The sequence below is a fragment of the Mus caroli genome, chromosome 17 (assembly GCF_900094665.2).
Source record: "Mus caroli chromosome 17, CAROLI_EIJ_v1.1, whole genome shotgun sequence".
In the NCBI taxonomy this organism is placed as follows: Eukaryota; Metazoa; Chordata; class Mammalia; order Rodentia; family Muridae; genus Mus; species Mus caroli.
The window spans coordinates 20,788,122-20,807,755 of NC_034586.1; the positions used below are offsets into that span (position 1 = coordinate 20,788,122).

A 19,634-nucleotide genomic window follows, 5' to 3' on the forward strand; every position below is an offset into this window, starting at 1 on the left:
AGTATATGATTAAATGAAATAGAAAACATAAGATGGAACACATTAGTGAAGATTTGTGGAATTTTGGCCTCCACACCCATGTGAACACACAGCCCAAACACATAAAGATGATGTGAGAAGATTCACAGTATGGCTGTATCTAATTTGCTATTTATTTATGTGTGTATTTGTCTGTGAATATATGCACCTCTGTGTTTGTACACCTGTGCCAGGCGTCCTCCATCACTCGCCACTGCTCCTTCAGGCAGGATTTCCTTCTAATCCTGGGTCTTACTGTATTTTAGGTTAGGCTATTATATTAGTCAAGAAGTGATCCTCCTGCTCATGCCTTCCTATAGCTACAGCTGGGTCACAGGCATAGGCTGGATGGCCAGGTTATTACATGGGTGCTGAGATCTAAATGCCTATTCTCATGATTGCACACAGAGGTTCTTAAAATTATCTGGCCATCTCGTCAACCTCTCAACTCTAACACTGTTTTGAACTGGCCAAGTATGTCATGGTTCAACTCAGAAGTCATCAAAGCATACTATATAATTCAGCAGTCTCAAAACCCACACTGAAAACATGAGAAGCTAATGATGTCTTTTTTGTGAAAAAAGTTGTAGCTTATAATGTTTAGTTTTGATTTTCTAAGACAGGGCCCCATTCTATACGCTAGGCTGACCTCAGACCCACACTATCCTCCAACCTTAGTCTCCCAAGTCAACGCTGAGGTTACAGGGTTAGGCTTCCAAGCCTCAGGGAAATAGCTATCTTGAATATTGTTTTCACCTGCACTTTTCCTCAAGTGTCTAGCTATAAAACTCTCCTGGAATAATTACCAAGGCCTTGATATCCAGGGAACTGACTTGGGAAATGCTACTTAAGCATCCTTCTCACATGGTGTGAATTTGGATCAAGTCTCTCATGATGCCTACAGCTCTGTACCCAGCACCACAGCTGTTCTTACTCCTCCCACCAATACTGGCACTGGAATCCTAACTGGCGGGGCACATACAGACAACGTAAGGACCTCTGATATGGGGAAATGCAGGCTGGTCTCCAGTCAAGCTGAGATCTGAACCCCGATGGTCATAATTCACCTACCTGACAAGGTAGGTGTTCCCTCATGCTCCTGGAACTCCGGCCCCTGCCTAAGGTACCACCTCCCACAACCCCCACAAGAGAAGCATGGTCAGCCTTCAGGCTTAAACTCCTCCCCGGTTACCTAGCAACAGTGAAGACCACAAAAAGGGGTGCTCAGTTCCCACCTCGCTCTCTTACTTTGTTCCTTTACCTCTCACTTCTCTCTCCTCCTCCCTCTTCTCTTTGTCTTCTCCTCTCCAATCTCTCTCTCTCTCTCTCTCTCTCTCTGTCTCTCTCTCTCTCTCTCTCCCTACCTTCTCTCTTTCCCCTGCATTTCTATAATAAAGCTCTTAAACCATAGACAGTCTCTGCTCCATCAAGACCCCCTGTGCACTCTGGTCAGTGTTGGGAACTTCTTCTATTCCCTCTCTCCTACAACCGTGGGGTTTTAGCAAGGTAGCTCTGGGGTCCGCGGTCAGGGGCTACCCCTTTTCCACCCCACGCTGCGTGGGTCAGGCATGCTCACCTGGGGCCGAGTGGAAGAGCACCCGGCAGCTCTGCCTGCGTCTGCCTGCCCAGAACACAGGAGGTCTGGCCAGATGTTAGGCCCCTTTTCCTCCCCTACTTTTCCCCAGGGCCACCAGCCCACCCCCACCCCTTTTTGGTCCCAACACTCTGGGTGACTGCAGGGACGGACAACCTAGTTCAAATGTGGAAAAGCATACAGAGAAAAAAGACAGAGCTCTACTGCAGAACCTCTTCCTAAGTCCCACAGGGTCATGGCCACAGCACATTACAGGGAAATGCCCCCTAAAAGGCCTTCTCGATAGGCAGGGCAGAAAAGGTGATAAAGTAACACCTTACAACTCCCAAATGGCAGGATATGTTATAGATTAGGTAACTGAGTCAGCCCAAGGTCACAGAGCAAGGGAAGGACACAAAGAGGAAGGACAACAGCATTCTGCTTGCTTTTGGGGACCTGTTCTTCACTCTGATCCCGGGCTTCCCAAGTTAAGAATCCTACAAAGGACACCTGATCCTTAAGAGTTTGCTGTGGGCCATCAGTTGCCCAAGTGCTGCCAGATCTCTCAGAGACTAAAGACCTGTATACTGTTCTCTCTCACATAACAGTCTCAGTGAGCATTGCTTAAGACCCACAGGACCTAGAAAGGACCCCATAGCCTCCAGAATGAGGTGGAAAGTTAAAAGTTAAAAGGAGTATGGCACTGAACTTACTTCTGCAACATCAGCCAGAGACCTGGACACAAAAGAGTCCCTTGAATTTCCATCCAACAAGCTAGGGCCAAGCAAAGATGTGCCGCTGTTGGCCCCAACAGTAGTTGGTAGCATCTTTCTGCTCTTCTCTGGAGATATGAAGCTGGCTGTGGAAAGAAGGTGAGTCAGCATGAGTGTCCAGGTAGCCTAGTCAGGGCCCTCTAGGTCTCCACCTTCACACTTGTGTCAAGGGCTAGCCATGACATTATGCTACAATAGGCTTTGTCACCTGTGTTAGTGTACATTCATCTTTATCATGTCCAAGGGCCGCATGCCGAGCTCCTCCTATATTGTATTCTCTGTGGCAGACCCTCACTGATAGGCATTAAGTTTGATTCTGACTTCATAGATTGCAGGGAATTTCTCCTCATGTTTGCACTATTTCTTGTGACAAAAAACCATGGACTGTGAGGCTGGTTTTGTGTACTCTTCCACTAAGCACAGTGCTATAATCAAGGATGATCAAATCTGGAATTAAGAGGGTAAAAGCCTGGGTCCTGGCACTGTGAAAGTCAGCTTAGCCACCCATCCTCAATACACCCACCAAAGAAATGAGGGTAGTGAAAAGCAGAGAATGGAGATCAACTCACTGTAGCACCATGGGGTAAAAGAACAAAATAAACAGGTTCAGTGACTCCATCCCCAAAAATCTTATTCAGGGCACTGACAGGTGTGGGTTTAAATAGGGGACAGATGTATTAATAAAAATTAAGCAGTATTGGCCAATGTGTGCTCCTATCCATTACTGATCCATAGCTGCTTCAATTTTACTTTATCCTACAAAGTGATTCAGTGAGGTGTAAAATAGAATGGGATCTCTTCCTGGGGGAAGAAAGACACGTTCTATAATTTTCCATATGTGGTCAAGAATACCACCACATGGCCGAGCATGGTGGCACACACCTTTAATCCCAGCACTGGGGAGGCAGAGGCAGGCAGATTTCTGAATTTGAGGCCAGCCTGATCTACAAAGTGAGTTCCAGGACAGCCAGGGCTACCAAGAGAAACCCTGTCTCGAAAAAACAAACAAACAAACAAACAAACAAACAAACAAACAAACGACTACTACCACAAGTCAGCTGCAACATTCACTTCAGAGTACCTGACTGAATATATAAAGAAATTGGGAACATAAAGATCGTCTGGTCTGGTCTGTTTGTCTTTGCAAGAGCTCTATAAGAAGGGGTTAGGAAGGCTAAACCGACTGGCGAAGGCATTGAGAATCACATGAATGACTTGAATGTTCTGTCTGTACTGGGCTGTGGGCTCTCAGAGTCTACAAGCATGTCGACATCCAGTGAACTACAAACTGAAAATCTGTGCATTCTCCTATATGTAAATTACATGTTTCAGTTAACTCAGAAATAAATACTTGAGAAACAAGCAAAAGCGTTGAGGTTTAGCCTAACTCCAACCTTGGAAAGAAGAGTCCTCCAGAAACACTCACCAAACAAGCTGCTGAGTGAGGAATCTGTAGAGTCACTGGGGTACCACTGAGGGTCATGAGTGGGAGAGGCAATCCAGTTGGGCTGAGGGCTGCTAGATGGGGAGGGAAGACTCTTGGAACTGTCACTGCCGTTCAGTTTTGCTGGAGAAAGAGGAACTCCTTCACCTGTCAACCAAAAACAAAGGTCAGAGATGCTTCCCTGAACCCATAGCAAGGCAGCAGGAGGCAGAGGCTGTGAACTGCTGAATCCAGGAGAACAAAGATGCACTGGCCCCACACCAAAGGGATAGCAGCTGTTTATAAAAAAGGATCACAGAGCCTTCAAGGTAACTTTATGCTTTAGGAATACAAAACACAGCAGGCAGGGCCCACAGTACTATGTCAATAATCTTCATGGTGTTTGCACCAGTCCCATGGTAAACAAGATGCTCCTGATTCCATCCTATGGGGTACACACAGTTCCCAGCCTACAACTGAGAAAAGCAAGTCAGGGACCCATTAAGCTCATAAGCTAAGAGACTGTGAATTCATGTCTGCCTGAAACATATCTGAATCATGTCAGCAGGCAAAATAGCTGTGCCACTGCCAGCAGGAACACCAGCACAGAACAAGTGAGACCAGGCCCTTGGCCACCATCTGTGCAGCTACTTACTAAGCACATGTAAGTCATCTTCCAGATGCACAAATAGAAAGCTGATCCCAGGCTTCAAAGGGCCTTCAAAACCATTCCATTCTTACCCCAAGGTCAGGAGAAACTCAACCAGCGACCAGTTACTGCTCCTGCCAGAGCCAGGCAGAGGCACCTTATAGTGGCACATATTCAAAGCCAAAAATGATAGTTACACTGGAACTTTGCCAGCAAGTTTGGCTAAACCTTAGACAGATCAGGTCTGCTTCTTGTAAGTCTGGCCATTTCAGTGAGAGCCTAGGGAAGGTTTCCAAGGCCATCTGTACTTACTGTACTGGCCAGAGCTGATGGCAATTTCAATGATGGAGTCACTGATCTGTGTGGCAGGTTCTCCCTGTGAGAGAACATCCTCAGGTGGACCAGGTAGGGATATGTCCAGCAGTGCAGAAACATTGGGTGGGGAGAGACGGGTGCTGGAGCTCTCCGATGAGGGTAAAGGTATGGACAGGCCATTCTGGAGATTAGCCTTGGACAACTCAGGTAAGGTCAGAACAGATGATCCCTGAATAAGAAACAAATCTTATTCAGACACAAGATACCCATCAGTACTTGTTACAGTGAGTACAACGCCCACCTCCAGCCTAGCAGCTGCAAGAAATGCAGGGATCCACCATTCTCCCAAGAGAGACTCAGGAAATACACTTCTTCAGAAAAAAGTTAAGCCAGGGTAGGATGAGCCTATTCCCACTGTCAGCATCTAGTGGAGAATAACTCTCCAAAAGCCACCAGCTGAAAACCTAGTCCTTTCAGACATGGGGTTTAACAAAAAGGAAGCTGGAGAAGGGACAATACAATCCCTTCATCCATGAAACAATAGCAATGGCCACGTTAGGTGAAAGGACAACACTGCTGGGAAGCACAGTCCATGCACTCAGGGAGAGGACACTGACGCCCAGAATGTACTCTACCTGGAAACCATCTGTCATTGGCTCCTGCTCTGCTCTTGTAACGCTGATAAATGGGTCATTAGTGCCCTGGAACAACAAGAAGACTTCTGAATGGTTCACACTGAGCTGGAAAAACAGCTAAAGTACTTGTCTGGCTGTGCACCAAAGAAAAACTGTTCTCAGTTAAGCCAGTGTCTCTACAAACAGGTGAAGTAATGCATTGTGCTCTAAGCTGGAAATGATAGAGAATAACTCTCAGATTGTTGGCTCTGAACTTACAACCATTTATTGATTTTTAAGAGGAAACTACACAGTTCAGTAACAGCCTAATCACATAATCTCCGAGCTCCATGGGGTCTACCAAACACAGCCTCTACTCCAACAAGCAAAGGAATCAGAGCATTTGGAGATACATGAAAGAGTGGCCAAGGCCATACGAACTGATTTCCACAGAGATATGCCAAGCACTTAGTACCTCCTAAGTGGGGACCCATGGGCTGATGTCAGCCTACTGGGATGAAATTCAAAGCTATACCCCAGGCATGGTTTAGCAATGGCTTCTTCACTGCCTCCCACTCTGTGCTCCATGGTAGGTGTTCAAACCGTGGTGTCTCACAGGGCTCAGTGTGATCCAGACGCATGAACTCACTCCAGAAGCTACTGGGAACACCAAATCGCCCTTGTAAATGTTCTCACCCTTACAGCAGGAACAGGGTCTCTGTTCTGGTGTGGTCCAGTGTCACCCTGCCCCGAGATGGCAGTGGTTGCTTGTTCCGAAGACAGTGGAGAGATGCCAGATGAGCCATCAGTATCTAAAATTGGCAAGGGACTTCCAGGGATGATGCCAGCACTTTGAGCTGCTAAGTCGATGGCACCTAGCAACAGGAGTGACATATCAAACCTCTGTTCCATACTACTCCACTCCATGATGTATGCCCAGAGAGCTTGGGACAGGTTCTCCCTCACACCTCTCTTCAGTGGAGAGCCAAGGAATTTGATATACTCTTAGCAAAGCAGTAAAACATTATACCTTGGAGAAGAAGAGAATATTACAACTAAGGAACCTCACATAGTGGCTGTCACTGTGCATCACTTACTGGGCAGGTGACTGGAGGCCTGAGATGGGAGGACCTTGGGCACTATCGGTCGAGACAGAGCTGCTTTGGTCAAAGAAGACTGGATGGGCCGGAACCAGCCTCTCCCTGTGAGAGGAAGGCAAATGTAGGCATATCAACTGGTTTTTCCATACCCTACTGTGCACAATGAGCTATGGAGGGTTTCCTTCATAGACAGAGCTAGGGTCATAGCAAGCCACTCAACACTGCAGACACTTGCTATCTTGGGTAGTAAGAGATCGAATCATACAGGCTCCTAGTAAAGAAACGATCTAAGGTAAGTTCCCAGGACTCACACGATGGCTCACAGTCCCCTGGTAACTCCAGTTTCAGGGAATCCGACACGCTCTTCTGGCCTCTGTACACACACGCACACAGAGCAAACACGAAGCCGCGCAGGGACTGGAGGTGGCTCAGTGGTGACAAGCATTGCTGCCTCTGCACAGGACCCTGGTTTGTCTCCATCTAGTGCCCATCTAGTAACTCATCACCACCTCTAACTGCAGGCCAGCTGGCACTGCCTGTGCCCTTCGTGGGCTTTTGGTGCCTATTCAGGCACTTATACATGCACATAAACGTAAGTGAGCCTTTACAAAAAAGATTATCATAGGCTGAAGACACAGGTCAGCAGCACAGCAGTGCTCTGCTGCCCACAGCTCTGGGTTTGATCATGAGTGTCCAAAAAGATGAGATTAATCAAGATCTATCAATGAGCATGTGTACTCACTGAGGGACACTGTGAGACTTGCTTCAAAGCACCAGGACACCCACTACATTTACAGATGCAATAAAAACTATGATCACACACTCCAACAGCATGGTTATTTCCTAAGTGCCTATTGTGGCTTTATAAGCAGAAATCAAAAACACTCCACTGAGCTGAACTCAGTGGTGCTGCCAACAAACACAACAGAGCACACTTCTAAAGAAGGCACACAATTCCAGCCAGTGGCAGAGTCTTGTCCATAGTGGCAGCTAGATGCAGCACAGGGGACACAGTGTATAGTTAGTGTATGCTGGAAGAACGAACAGAGGTATGCTAGAAATGTCATATTCATAGCCATGGAAACCCATAGTGAGGCACATTCAGGTAGCAGAGAAAGCTATCCCAGGGAGGCGGAGTGCCTGGCCTTACCAGCTATAGGAGAGTTAGACAGGATGGAGAAGGAGCACACATTGTGGGACTGGTTTTCAGGTCTAGGGAGCAGTGTCCTCTGTGAGAAAAAAAAATGCAAATAATAAAGATGATAAGACATAACTGTCAGCCAGGAGGTGGTGGCACACGACTTTAATTCCCGCACTCAGGAGGCAGAGCCAGGTGAATCTCTGAGTTTGTGGCCAGCCTGCTCTATAGAGCTAATTCTAGGACAGCCACAGAAGGCTACACGCACCCGCACGCGCGCGCGCGCGCGCACACACACACACACACATTAAAAAAAAAAAAAAAACACAAAACCAAAACAACAAACAAAACAAAAAGATAGCAGTGTCTAACTAAATCAGAACGACACTAGAATGCTGGGAATAAGACCTTTCCCAAGGAGAACTACAGAACTATCAGGAGGATCTAGTTCAAACCTAGAGTGTTCTGGATTTGGCTGGACACAGGCAACTGAATACAGACATCTGTTTACAACCACAGAGTAAGCAGATGGGACTCAATGATGAGCATTTTGATGGTCAGAATGGAGAAAGTTAATTAAGGGACTGCTTGTAACAAGTGGCACTGGGAGACAAGAAATGATCATTTCCAGTTTCCTTCCTGCTCATGAATAAAGGGTCCCGATGCATGTAAGTCCCTGCTCAGCTGAGAAGAACCTGCACTGACCACCGGCAATGCTAACAGTAGAACATTTCCATGGATCTGTCCACCGCAATGGATCAGCACACAGTTGAGTCTGACAGCGTTGATACTCTGTTTATATATAAAGGACTCAGGGTACCTTGAGACATTTTCTCATGCATGATCTTCCCAGGATGTTGGCAAACACTGGAGAACAGAAAGGGCTATTGCTGCAGATGAAAGTGCGCTCAGCTCACTAACAACTCTGCACTCTGGGGCTCACCACACTTCATTGCCAAGGCTGAGGCAGTGCTTAGTAAGTTTTTCCATAAAGGGCCAGACAGAATGCTTTGGGACCACTCTTGCCCCTGATCTTGTGGCAGGAAAGCAGCGCAGAAAGTATAGACATAAAGACCATAGCTCTATGTCAGTAAAGCTTTACACATTTACAAAAGTATTAAGTAAGAGCGATGCTGCTGTACATTCGCATTTGATGAACTAGAATAAGCAAGTTCATAAAAATAGTGGGTGGACTGGTGGTTCTTGTGACCAGGGCTTCTTTTAGGTGATGAGAGTATTCTATGAAAAAATCTTGAGCTGCTAACGCTAACACATAACACACACACACACACACACACACACACACACACACGCCCAGTATGGATTTTTTTAAAATAATACAGACAGACTGGGGTTGAGGTTCAGGAAGTAAGCACTTGCTATGCATGCGTAAGACAGGAACTCAGATCGCCTGAAACCCACACAAATTTCAGGTGGGCATGGAGACCCACGTTTAACTCCAGATTGCAGGAAGCAGAGATAGGAGATCCCCTGAGCCGGTTAGACAGCTAGACTAGCCGTCTTGGAGGTCTGAGTTTAAGTGAGAAGCACTGCCTCCATTTTTAAGGTGGAAAGCACTAAGGAAGACATCTAAATCTAATATCAACCTCAGGCTCCACACGCATCCACCTGCACATACATTGTGCCACCATACAGATTCTCATCCATAAAACAAACCAGATCGCATTTAGACCATGGGGTTTGGATTAATATTCAGATGCTGAATTCAGCAACCCTTAGAGCCTGTATCAAGTCACAAACATTTTCCTACTTCCAGGACAAAGGACCAGAGACAGGAAAGTTAAGCTGAGAATTAAAGGCAGGTGAACACATGTTAAAAGGTTTACAACACATTTTCTAAGACCACCCACACAATGTCCTTTGTTTTGGAGCGTGGTCTCACTCTGCAGCCACTATACTCAGCATATCTACTTATCAATAGCCTAAGCTCAAGGTAAATATTTTCTTATTAATTTGAAAATTATGTTTATTTATCAAGTGTGTAGACACAGCATGACATGAGTATAGAGGTTAAAAAAACAACTTTTACGAGGTGGATGTTTCCTTCTAGCATGTGGGTCCTGAGGAGAGAACTGAAATTGTAAGCCTCGGGTCAAGTACTTTTCTCTACTGAGCTACCTCACCAGACCGAGAGAAGAAGGTTTCTAAGAGACTGAAAATAGAAAATTGGTCTATCGGTGACTTCCGAGAATCACCTTAATTCACAAATCCCTATGGCTGTATTACTACAGCGGGCTCCCTTACACCTGGAGATGCTGCTGTCTTTCTTGGGTGCCAGGTATAGCTTGTGTCTGCCACGGCTTACAGATGGCATCTGTGGGTTCTCCTACCACTTAACTGCAGTTCTAAAATCCTTGGCTTCTGCCAGCCCAGACTCTTGGCACATTGCTCTAACAGAGATGGGAGACACTCAAGCTGGGACGCTCTTGGGAGTCAGAACTACAACCGTGCCTGTAAATAATTTTCAGTGCCAACCAAAGTCTTTATTTATATGATAACTTTAAATTTTCTGTTCTTAAGTTTTATTTTTCCTATTTATAAGGGCAGGAATTTCCTCTGTGTCACTCTGCAAACCAAAGGCATGTAAGAAAACAGTATCTCTTGTGCAGTCCAGCAGCTAGAGTGTAGAACTGACAAACACAATGCAGCCACACAGATTCAAGCAATGTTCCCTTACCTGGACCACCAGTGGCTTTCTTAGGTGCCGTTTCCGTAGTTTCTTGGGCTTTGGTGAGAAAAAGTCTGACTGTATCTATGAGAGAAGGAACATGAGCCCGGGAACAAAAATTCTATCTGCAAAGTATACCATAACCACCCCAACCCGGCACTCCCAGCACTCACGCTGATGGAGTCCAAGTGCTGCCTAAAAGTCAGCTCCGCCTCCTTACTGGGAGAGAAGAGCTTTCCATGTCGACTATTTGGGGGCAAAGTCGTTGGGACAGCAAAGAGGCCACCATCTGAGTCACTGCTTCCTGTGCTGGAGGGACCAGCCACCAAGAGAGGCCTTGGGGGATTTCTCAAACCTGGAACAGAAAGGAGTTATGTGCTGACACACGCCTATATCCTCCTCGAGGGCAATGCAGTCCCACTAGGAAGTAAGCCAAGAAAGACTTGGAAAGCACAACAACTTTCAGCTGCATATACCATATCTCAGCAAAGTCCTGCCTTTCTTCCTTTGACTTCTGGTCCCATTTTACGGGGCCTACAGGCTTCCCGCATGAAAGCCCATCACCACTATCTATCTATGTGCAGAGAGAAGGCAGGACAACTAATCAAGGCTCCTGAGCTGTAAGGACGCTGGGGCAGCCCAAGCTGACCAACGCTCTGTAAAGGCTGCTTAACAACACACCCAGTGACCATCTTGTCACTATAGTAACCCAACTTCACGAGGCAGCAAGAAAGCCTCATCAAGAAACAGTACATTTGAAAGAGTGTGGCTATGTGCTTATACAGCTGTTTGTGTAATACAGGCAATTATAAAAAGTGCGGTAGACTACATACATAGGTCCTGGTTAAAATTCCTTATTTTATAGAAAACAGTTCCAGTAATCAAAGGACAGAAAATACTTATTTCACAATAACACTGCTGAAATTCCATTGTGGTAGTGCTGCTATAAAGCACCTTCAAGGTTTCTAGCTTCGTATGGGCCTCTCAGAGGTCTCAGGCCAAGCTTGCCAGACTTGGTACAGAAAGTACAGGCCCTGGGCCTGTGATCCTCAATCAGACAGAAAATGCTAGGACACTAAAAATTCACTACAAGGTCCAAGAAGTGGTACTGAGCTGCTACCTGGCCAACTTTAGGCAGCATGCCTTTATCTGCAGGAATTTATGGCTTAGGTGCTGTTGCCTGAGGCAGCTTCCTAAAGGCGTAAGAAAGAGGAAGCAAAAACAGAAAATGAACAACTGCTAAGATGCGTCTCCAACAATGACAGCCTTGAGTTCACACAGGTCTCTTGGAAGGATTATCAGACAAATAGTTTTTAGTGGAAAAAATGTTCACAAAATATTAAGTCAGAGATATTGTAAAGCCATTAATGTTCTTGAATTAAAAACAATATTACTAAAAAATGTCTTTTTGCCAAAAGAATTACTGTTATCTTAGGGCCTCCCTTAAAGAAGTGAAATAAAGGGGGCTCTGTAGACTTAAAGCAGGCAGAAGGGATCCTGGGGAAGGACTGTGCTCTTCCTAGGATTTATGCGTTCAGTAGAGAATTACATTTTCCTAGGAGCTGGGGTGATAGCTCAGCAGTGAAGTGACTGCCTAACGTGTGTGATGGCCTGCTTGCCACCCTTAGTACCACAAAACAGTATTTCTCAAATGAAATTTAAGGATATACTGAGAAGCAAGTTACCCCATCTTTCTTTCCAAAACTGCACTAAACTGCCAGCACACACCTTAATTGAAGACTGCTTCATTCTAATGTTTTGGATGTAAAAAAAAAATCAAGTCACTACAGATTAAAGAACTAATCCTCAGGCTTGAAAGACGGCTTAGTGGTTAAGAACACTGTCTGCTCTTCCAGAGGTCCTGAGTTCAATTCCCAGCAACCACATGGTGGCTCACGACCATCTGTAATGGGATCAGATGTCCTCTACTGGTGCGTCTGAACACAGCTACTCATATAAATAAAATAATCTTAGGGGAAAAAAAAGTGAGAGACAGAACTAATCCTCCTTAGTGGTTTTAAGCCACTAATTCAATATTTTATGAAGGTTTCTGACAGAAAACTTCTAGTGAGACCAGACCACCCTCTGCTTATCACATGAACTAGGTCCTTTGTAACAGTCCCCTGTGTTCATCATCCCCAATGGGTGATATTTGCCCTGTACTATGCCCACTAGACCATGGGTGGTAGACAGCAGGACCATGTGTTTAGTTTTGACACAGTACCAGAGACATCAGGATACTCTTGAAATATACCTGGGGAGCAAGGTGCAGAAGCAGATGGGAAAGTCTTGTTGCTTCGGAGCGTAGATGGGTTTCGAGAACAGCGGGGACTCCGAGAGTTGATGGTCACTACCTTCCCTGGTGGAGTTGTGGACTGTTCCTCCTGGGTGGGCCTGACTGAAGCCGTTGATGCTGTGTTTACTTCAAAAGCCTGGAAAGACACCAGCCAAATATTACAAAGGTTCAGCTCAAGAAAATGGTTCTAACGCAAGTATCCTAAGGCCATCCATTTCCATGGTGGCAAAACTTTGGAATGCCCTGAAGTCACTCGCACACATCACACCCCACACACCCACATCATTGCTAGGAATTGAACTCTGGTCTTCTGGGAAGCAACAAGCCTCTGTAACTGCTGGGTTATCTCTCCTGTCCTAGGTGGTGGTGTTCTTAATTGAAATAGTTTCACCCTATAGTCTTAGCCAATATGTGTCTACTAAATAGCTCAGGCTGGCCTCAAATCTCTGGTGATTTGCCCAACTTAGCCTTCCAAGTGTTCACCTGACTAATTCTAATTCCCCAGAGATGTAAAATTACTAAGGGACATTTGGAAATGCACACTTTTAATCCAGTACTCTGAGGCAGAGGCATGCAGATTCATGTAGGTTTGAGCCAACCTGATCTACAGGAGTTCCAAGCCAGACAGCCTGTGCTATGTTGTGAGGCATCTTAAAAACAACAACCAAAAAAAAAAAAAAAGAATGAAAAACTTCAAGAAATAAGAGAGAAGAGAAGAGAAGAGAAGAGAAGAGAAGAGAAGAGAAGAGAAGAGAAGAGAAAGGAGAGGGGAAAGTTATAAATCCTCAGGGAGTAAAGTCATAATTGAAGCAACGCAGCACTTTCCTCAGGAGAGCTTAGCTTCCACTGGCTGGGTGTGGCAGTAACAACAGACAAGATGCTCTATGGCAGAGAGAGGGGAAAGGGACCCATGGTCTGTCTGGTGTTACCCACTCTACTAAGCAGAGTTATGGCACAGGGAAGACAGACTGGTGAGTGACAAAGGCTTGTCTTTTTGAAAAGCCACAGAAAAAAGCTAACCTGAGACAATCATCCTAACTTCTACTCCTGTGAACAGGAGGAAACAGAGTCCCTCCTGAAAACTGGTCACAGCTGAAGAGCCTGTTTTCGAGCACCCAACCTCATGGGTGTCCATTTAAGGGGTGGTTTCAGGGGCCAATGAGATGGCTCAGCAAATAAAAGCACTTCATGAACAAGCCTTTGGTGTTGAGTTCTGATTTGCTGAAACCATGTAAATAGTTGGATATGATGGGTGCACACATCCGTAATCCCAGAACTCCTGAAACAAGATCGGAGACAACAGGATAGAGCAGCTCACAGGCCCAACAGCCTGGAAAAGTAAAGCATAGGACAGAAAAAAAGAAAAAACTTCCTCAAAAAAAGGGAGGTAGGGGAGAAGAACTGATTCCTGAACAATTGTCCTCCGACTTCCACATGTGCCATGGCATTTGAGTACCCACATTTTCACACACAAATTGACAGCAAAAAAAATTAGATACCTTCAAGTCCTTGGGCTTCAGAAGGGCATTCCACCTCTTTGTTGCTGTACCTGTTCTGGGGACTCATCAACTTCAGGAAGACCTGACCAAATGCTCAATTCTGAACTCTTCCCAGAAGCACCCACACCATGTCTTACTAGGGCTACTTCACAACACGCCAAGGTCCGCACTATTGCCTCATCTGCTCTGCACTGGCAACCAGCACAAGTCCAATCCTGCCAAGCAGTCCCTGTTCCCTGCACCTTCCTACTGGCAATCTAGGTTCTGGGAATAGCAGTATTCCCACCTCAGACTGAGCGTTTCCGCTGACTCTGGTCACTGAGTCTCAGTACTCTTGGGGTACTTGCTTACAACAGCTCTGCCAGGAAGAAAAGGTAGGGAAACAAAGGACAGATGACCCATCTCTGACCCAAAGTCTTCAATTTCAGCAGACCCCATTAAGTCACTAAAGGAACTTGGCTATTTTCGGAAATGAAGCCACACCCTCATAACTATGCCTACCTCTGCAATACCTTTATTTCTTGTTTGTTTTCCTTCTCCATTCCTTCTACTTTTTATTTCTTAAAAAAAGTCCAGACTGATCTCAGATTAAGTGTTCCTTTCTGGGTCCCCAGAATTGTGAAATGGAAAGAGAGATGATAGTATGTGCCTTGCAAGAACTCAGTGGTACTGAGGCCACTGGCCAGGAGCCTTAGCGCACTTCTGGCTCATCATCTTCCTCAAAACTGTTCCAAACCATTGCACTTATCTTTCAGTTGAAGCCAAGGCTAGAACCTCTCACTTCCCCACTGGCTCAAAGGTTAGCCCTGGCCGTCTGTCCCATCACAGCTTGCTAATTCTAATAACCTACTCAGGTTACTTCCATAGTGCTGAGGCCAAGGTCTCTTTCACCATCAGCTCTGGCATGAGTTATAAAGATCTGCAGCCCTGGAAATTACGTTACCTTTGGGGTCCTGAAGAGACATGATTGACATTCAGACATCGGCTCATCCCAAACAACTTAGTGTCCTGAGCTGGTCTAAACCACTCACCATCTTGGGGTGGACCTCAGTGGAGATGAGCCTCAGAAGGCAGCTCAGGAGGCGTTGCTGGTGGAGGGCTGAGGGCGAGGAGCGGGATAGGGCAGTCTGGCCCTGTGCTGTGGGTGCCTGGCTCTCGGGGCCCAGCACAGCCAGCCAATCATACTCCAGCTGTAGTTTGGTCGGCTTGCCCATCATGAGGTAGACTTCAGCCAGTGTGAGGCTTTCAGAGGTCTGCAAGCTCCAGCCTTCTTCACGTAGCTGCTGGGCCAGCTGGCTGGCAGGGACTTCCTTGGAAGGCCTGGTAGCAGGCTGTCCCTGAGAGGAAAGATGTTCTGAGGGGCTGCCTTTTTCCTGGGACTCTTCAGAGGATGCGTTCACTAGCTCTTTAGTACAAATATCTGACTGAAGCCTGGTGTCAGGTTGATGATCAGTGCCAGGTTGAGGGTCCAGGCCAGGGGGAGCACTGTCAGCAACCTCCCTGTTGCTGGGTATGAGGGTCTCTGGGGAAGCTCCCCTGCCAAGAGGAGGATGCTCTCTCCCAGATTGTGTGTCTGCACAGCGGCACTGCTCTGGGATGATGAGATCCTGGCACGACTTCAGGTATCGGGGGAAGGGGTCAAGGAGTGAGAGTTCATCTTCCAAGTCTGGGGGCTGGCCACAGGGACACGGCAGAGCCCCAGATTCTTGAATAGGGCTGTCCCTACCCACTGCAAGGGCTGTCACAGGGGTCTTCTCAAGGTGTGGTCCAGAGTCCTGGAGCCCATGAGGCCTGTCAGGGGCATCTGGGCTGCTCAGACTTGGAGGTGCTCCCTCTCCAGGAGCACTCTCAGGGGAACTTTCCCCTGAACTCTGTGAAGCATCTGCAGTGGGAAGGAGCCGCCCCCCACCCTTGCCTTCAGCACTGCTCCTCTGGCACTTCAGCTGGCCCCGGGCTATTCCCTGTCCACTCTGGATGCCGAGGATCTGTGCTGGAGGCAGTGAGTGTGTGTCCTTAGTGCCCTGTTTGCACCGGCCGCCCTCTTGCCAGTGTACAGTGCAGAAGGCCTTGGAGTGTACCACACGGGCTACACCCGGTAGTGGTGTCAGCGTGCAGTTCTCGCCTGGGAACAGGTGCAATGCCACCTTCTCCTGGGTCTGCACTGTGCTCGAACCCTGCAGCTGCCTCTCCTCAAGTGTCTTCCGCTGCGCACACTGTCAAGGAGCAACTCCAAACAACTCCACTGTGACCACAGTGCTCCTCAGTGAAGAGCTATGGATGCCGATTAGGGTCTTCTTCCCTAGGAGCCACACCAACCCCTTGATATTCCTGGAGCTCTCCTAGGGACTTCCCTCCAGCTACTACCAAACTATGCTGGCTCAGGCATTCAGTGTGTTCAGGAAACTCACGCCTGATGACAGAAACTATTCTTGGAAACATGCAGGGCCAATAAACAGCCAAGGACACAAAGAAGGCTTAAATGTATATATATCTTCCCACATCCCACATCTACTGATACTTAGGCCACATCCCAGTGACCAGTTAGGTGGCCACTCAAAACGTGGAAAAGTGAGTGGAACTGAGTACGATCAAGTAGTGCAAGTAGTTCCAAGGCAGGGCTCTCTACCTAAACCCAAGAGGGTTGGGCTTTCATGGAGCCCCACAGTAACGGGAAGAAAACAAGACCACATTCTCAAGCAGGAATAACTGACAGGTTTGAAGGGTTTGCTTCATTTGAAAAAAGATACAATTCGTACTTCATGGAGTGCCCACTTCTGCTTCAGGAACTCAATGAGGCTAGAGACTTTTCTATGTAGCTCCACAATCATCCTATGAAATAAAAAAAAAAAAGATTATAGAAGGCCACCCTTAGAAGAGGTCTAATGACTGCATGTACCAAATTCACTTGACAGAGACGTAGGGACTGGGAAGGGGATCTATAGCCTATTCAGCGCCTATTCCTAAATCTACATCCCATCTGTTGAAGTCATTGTAGCTTCACATAAATAACAGAGATGTGCAAGTGCTGAGCTAGGATGTGAGCTGTGAGCATCATCACCTCTTCTGTCAGTGCTCTGTCGTCAAGGTTACAGGGACGTAGCTACCCCTAGCTAGCCCTAAGAAAATAAAATGCACACAGAGAGAGGAGATGAAGCATGCTATGACACATACTATAGTATAGACGCATCTCAAAACAATAAGAGATGCCCAATAGACCGGATTCTTGTGCTCCTCAAACAGGAGATGTCCAGAAAAGGCTAGACTGAGAGCAGCTGGGATCAAGACGAGCACTGGAGAGAGTGACAGCACATGGGACGATGACATATGCTGGAAGTCGGCTGAGACAGAGGGCTTATAACAAGGCCAGCATACTAAGACACTTAGCTGCAAACATGCAAACATACAGCTCATTCAATGTGATATGAATTTTACTTCAGCTTAATAAATGCAAATGGGAAATGGACCACAGGTATAGCAGTGCTTTATAAATTAACCAAACTCTCTGGGGAAGCAGTGAGAAAGAATGCAGGAGCTTTACAGGAAAGAGGATTCTGCAGGCAGTAACACTGATAGTTTCAAACGTGCCTGGTAGGATTACAATTCAGGATCTTGAGACCACCCTCCAGCTCAGGATATTCTTATGACAGTGTCACCTCTACACCCTGTCCTCATGTGAGGACAGAATCTGTTTCTCTAGAATTCCCTGAGAGAAACCCAAACACCAAAATCTCATGCCCTGCCTGGCACTGAGGCCCTTCCTCATGCTAAATGTCACCTGAGACGTGGGTTCTGGGCCAGGCTCTGTACTCGTGCCCAAGCGTGGTTGTTCCTTGGTTGTAATTCTACTGGGACTTTCAGGGGTAGGCGCACTGGCTTCTGGTCCTCTTCATCACTTAGACCTGAGAAAAGGAGACCATGAAAGCCCAGTGCAGACCAACCTGAAGGCACAAAACAAAACGCTTTCCAGAAAAACACAGGGAAATGAGAACTAGGAGATGAGACTGCCTTGTGCCTGGAAAAAAAGGAGAACAGAGGAATCCTAGCAAGGGTCAAACTCAATGTGGTGAACTCTGTACTTGCAAAGGCAGACCCATGAATAGAATAGGCCATCAAGTAGCCGTGAGAGCTCCTGATGGTATCAACCCACCTGTCAAATGTTCCCATAGCCTCTTACTAGACACATGGATGTCACTTCAAGAACTGTCTACTCACAGGAGAAGGTTAAACAGGGTCAGTAACAAAGTACTATATGCTGCCCATCATGGAACAAAACAGCCATGAAAGATACAATATATGCTATCCCTTCCCGATACCTACCATCTGGATCACAGAGTTTCTTTAGGGCTCGGCACATGGGTGCCTTGATCCGGAGATTTCTCCCTTTATAACGTACTGTGGTGGCTCTGGGAAAAGAAATTGCAAGCAATTCTGAGGACTTCATGTGAGTGGAAGAGATGAAGGGTTATCAGGTCTGAAGTATGGCAAGCACAAAGGCCTGGTGAGTACTGATCCCTACGCTGTCACTCGTGGTCACCCTAGATGGTAAGCATAGGCAGGACCTTTAGATGCCTGCTACGTTCCTAACCAAGGGACATGTGCTGTTTATGGGAAGCAAGCTGTGCCCAAACCACAACTACCAACTGTTGTTATTCACAGCTAAGCTCACTGTTGAGAGCTGTTCTGCTCATGCTCAGCCTATCTGTAAGCACACCTCACCCTTACGGAAGCTCCAGAGCCTCCACTCTGTGTCCTCCACATGACCTGCCTACCCACCTTTACAAGACTTCTTCCTGAACTCTTTATGAGCAACTTGCCGCAGCAGTGTAATCCCATCCCTGTAACCCACACAGGACAAGGGTATAAGCAGTTACAGGAAGGTGCCAGGGCCCAAACTCAAGACCTTAGGCCAGCTAAGGTCTGTATGCTGGAGCTGCAGCTGATTAGCAATGATATACATTAGAGAAATGCTGTCTGGCTACCTAAACAAAGGGAACTGGAGTTTAGACTGATTGATCAGGTGTGACCTGGCAGCCGCCGTGGCTCAGGCCCATCAGTCTGAAGCTAAGTTCCCACTGCTTTGACTCTGAGAAGAATAAATGATACACTTTAGATCTGGGTTGAAGAAAAGGCTTTGGCTAGCGCCCTGAGGGGGTGGGGGTGAGTCTAAATTTTCTATGTTGAAGCTGTCTATCACTTTATACATCTCTGCTTTAATCCATTTTTGTTGTTGTTTAAGATAGGATCTCTCGGGCTGGTGAGATGGCTCAGCAGTTAAGATCGCCGACTGCTCTTCCAAAGGCCCTGAGTTGAAATCCCAGCAACCACATGGTGACTCACAACCGTCCATAACGAAATCTGATGCTCTCTTCTGGAGTGTCTGAAGACAGCTACAGTGTACTTACATATAGTAAATAAATAAATAAATAAATACATAGATTAAAAAAAAAAAAAGATAGGATCTCACTATGTAGACCAGGGTAACCTCAATTCCAAAGACAGCTTCTTGCCTGCCTTCTGCTGGCATTAATAGCATGGGCCACTATGGCT

General features: G+C 46.7%; 1 protein-coding gene across 3 annotated transcripts in view; it reads right to left on the bottom strand.

Moving 5' to 3' along the window:
- Cramp1 (cramped chromatin regulator homolog 1) overlaps positions 1–19,634 on the bottom strand; it is a 51,505-nt gene that overhangs the window by 2,471 nt on the left and 29,400 nt on the right. For 2 of the 3 annotated variants that reach the window (XM_021149886.2, XM_029471204.1), the window contains exons 7-20: positions 18,405–18,490; positions 17,863–17,986; positions 16,835–16,916; positions 15,119–16,291; positions 12,547–12,724; positions 10,466–10,647; positions 10,302–10,376; positions 7,616–7,694; positions 6,463–6,567; positions 6,062–6,240; positions 5,387–5,452; positions 4,749–4,980; positions 3,791–3,955; positions 2,305–2,450 (exon numbers count right to left, since the gene is read on the bottom strand). In XM_021149886.2, the coding sequence (XP_021005545.1) occupies positions 2,305–2,450; positions 3,791–3,955; positions 4,749–4,980; positions 5,387–5,452; positions 6,062–6,240; positions 6,463–6,567; positions 7,616–7,694; positions 10,302–10,376; positions 10,466–10,647; positions 12,547–12,724; positions 15,119–16,291; positions 16,835–16,916; positions 17,863–17,986; positions 18,405–18,490 (2,872 nt within the window). The remainder of the gene's footprint in view (positions 1–2,304; positions 2,451–3,790; positions 3,956–4,748; positions 4,981–5,386; positions 5,453–6,061; positions 6,241–6,462; positions 6,568–7,615; positions 7,695–10,301; positions 10,377–10,465; positions 10,648–12,546; positions 12,725–15,118; positions 16,292–16,834; positions 16,917–17,862; positions 17,987–18,404; positions 18,491–19,634) is intronic. The other variant, XM_021149887.2, reaches the window with a different exon arrangement.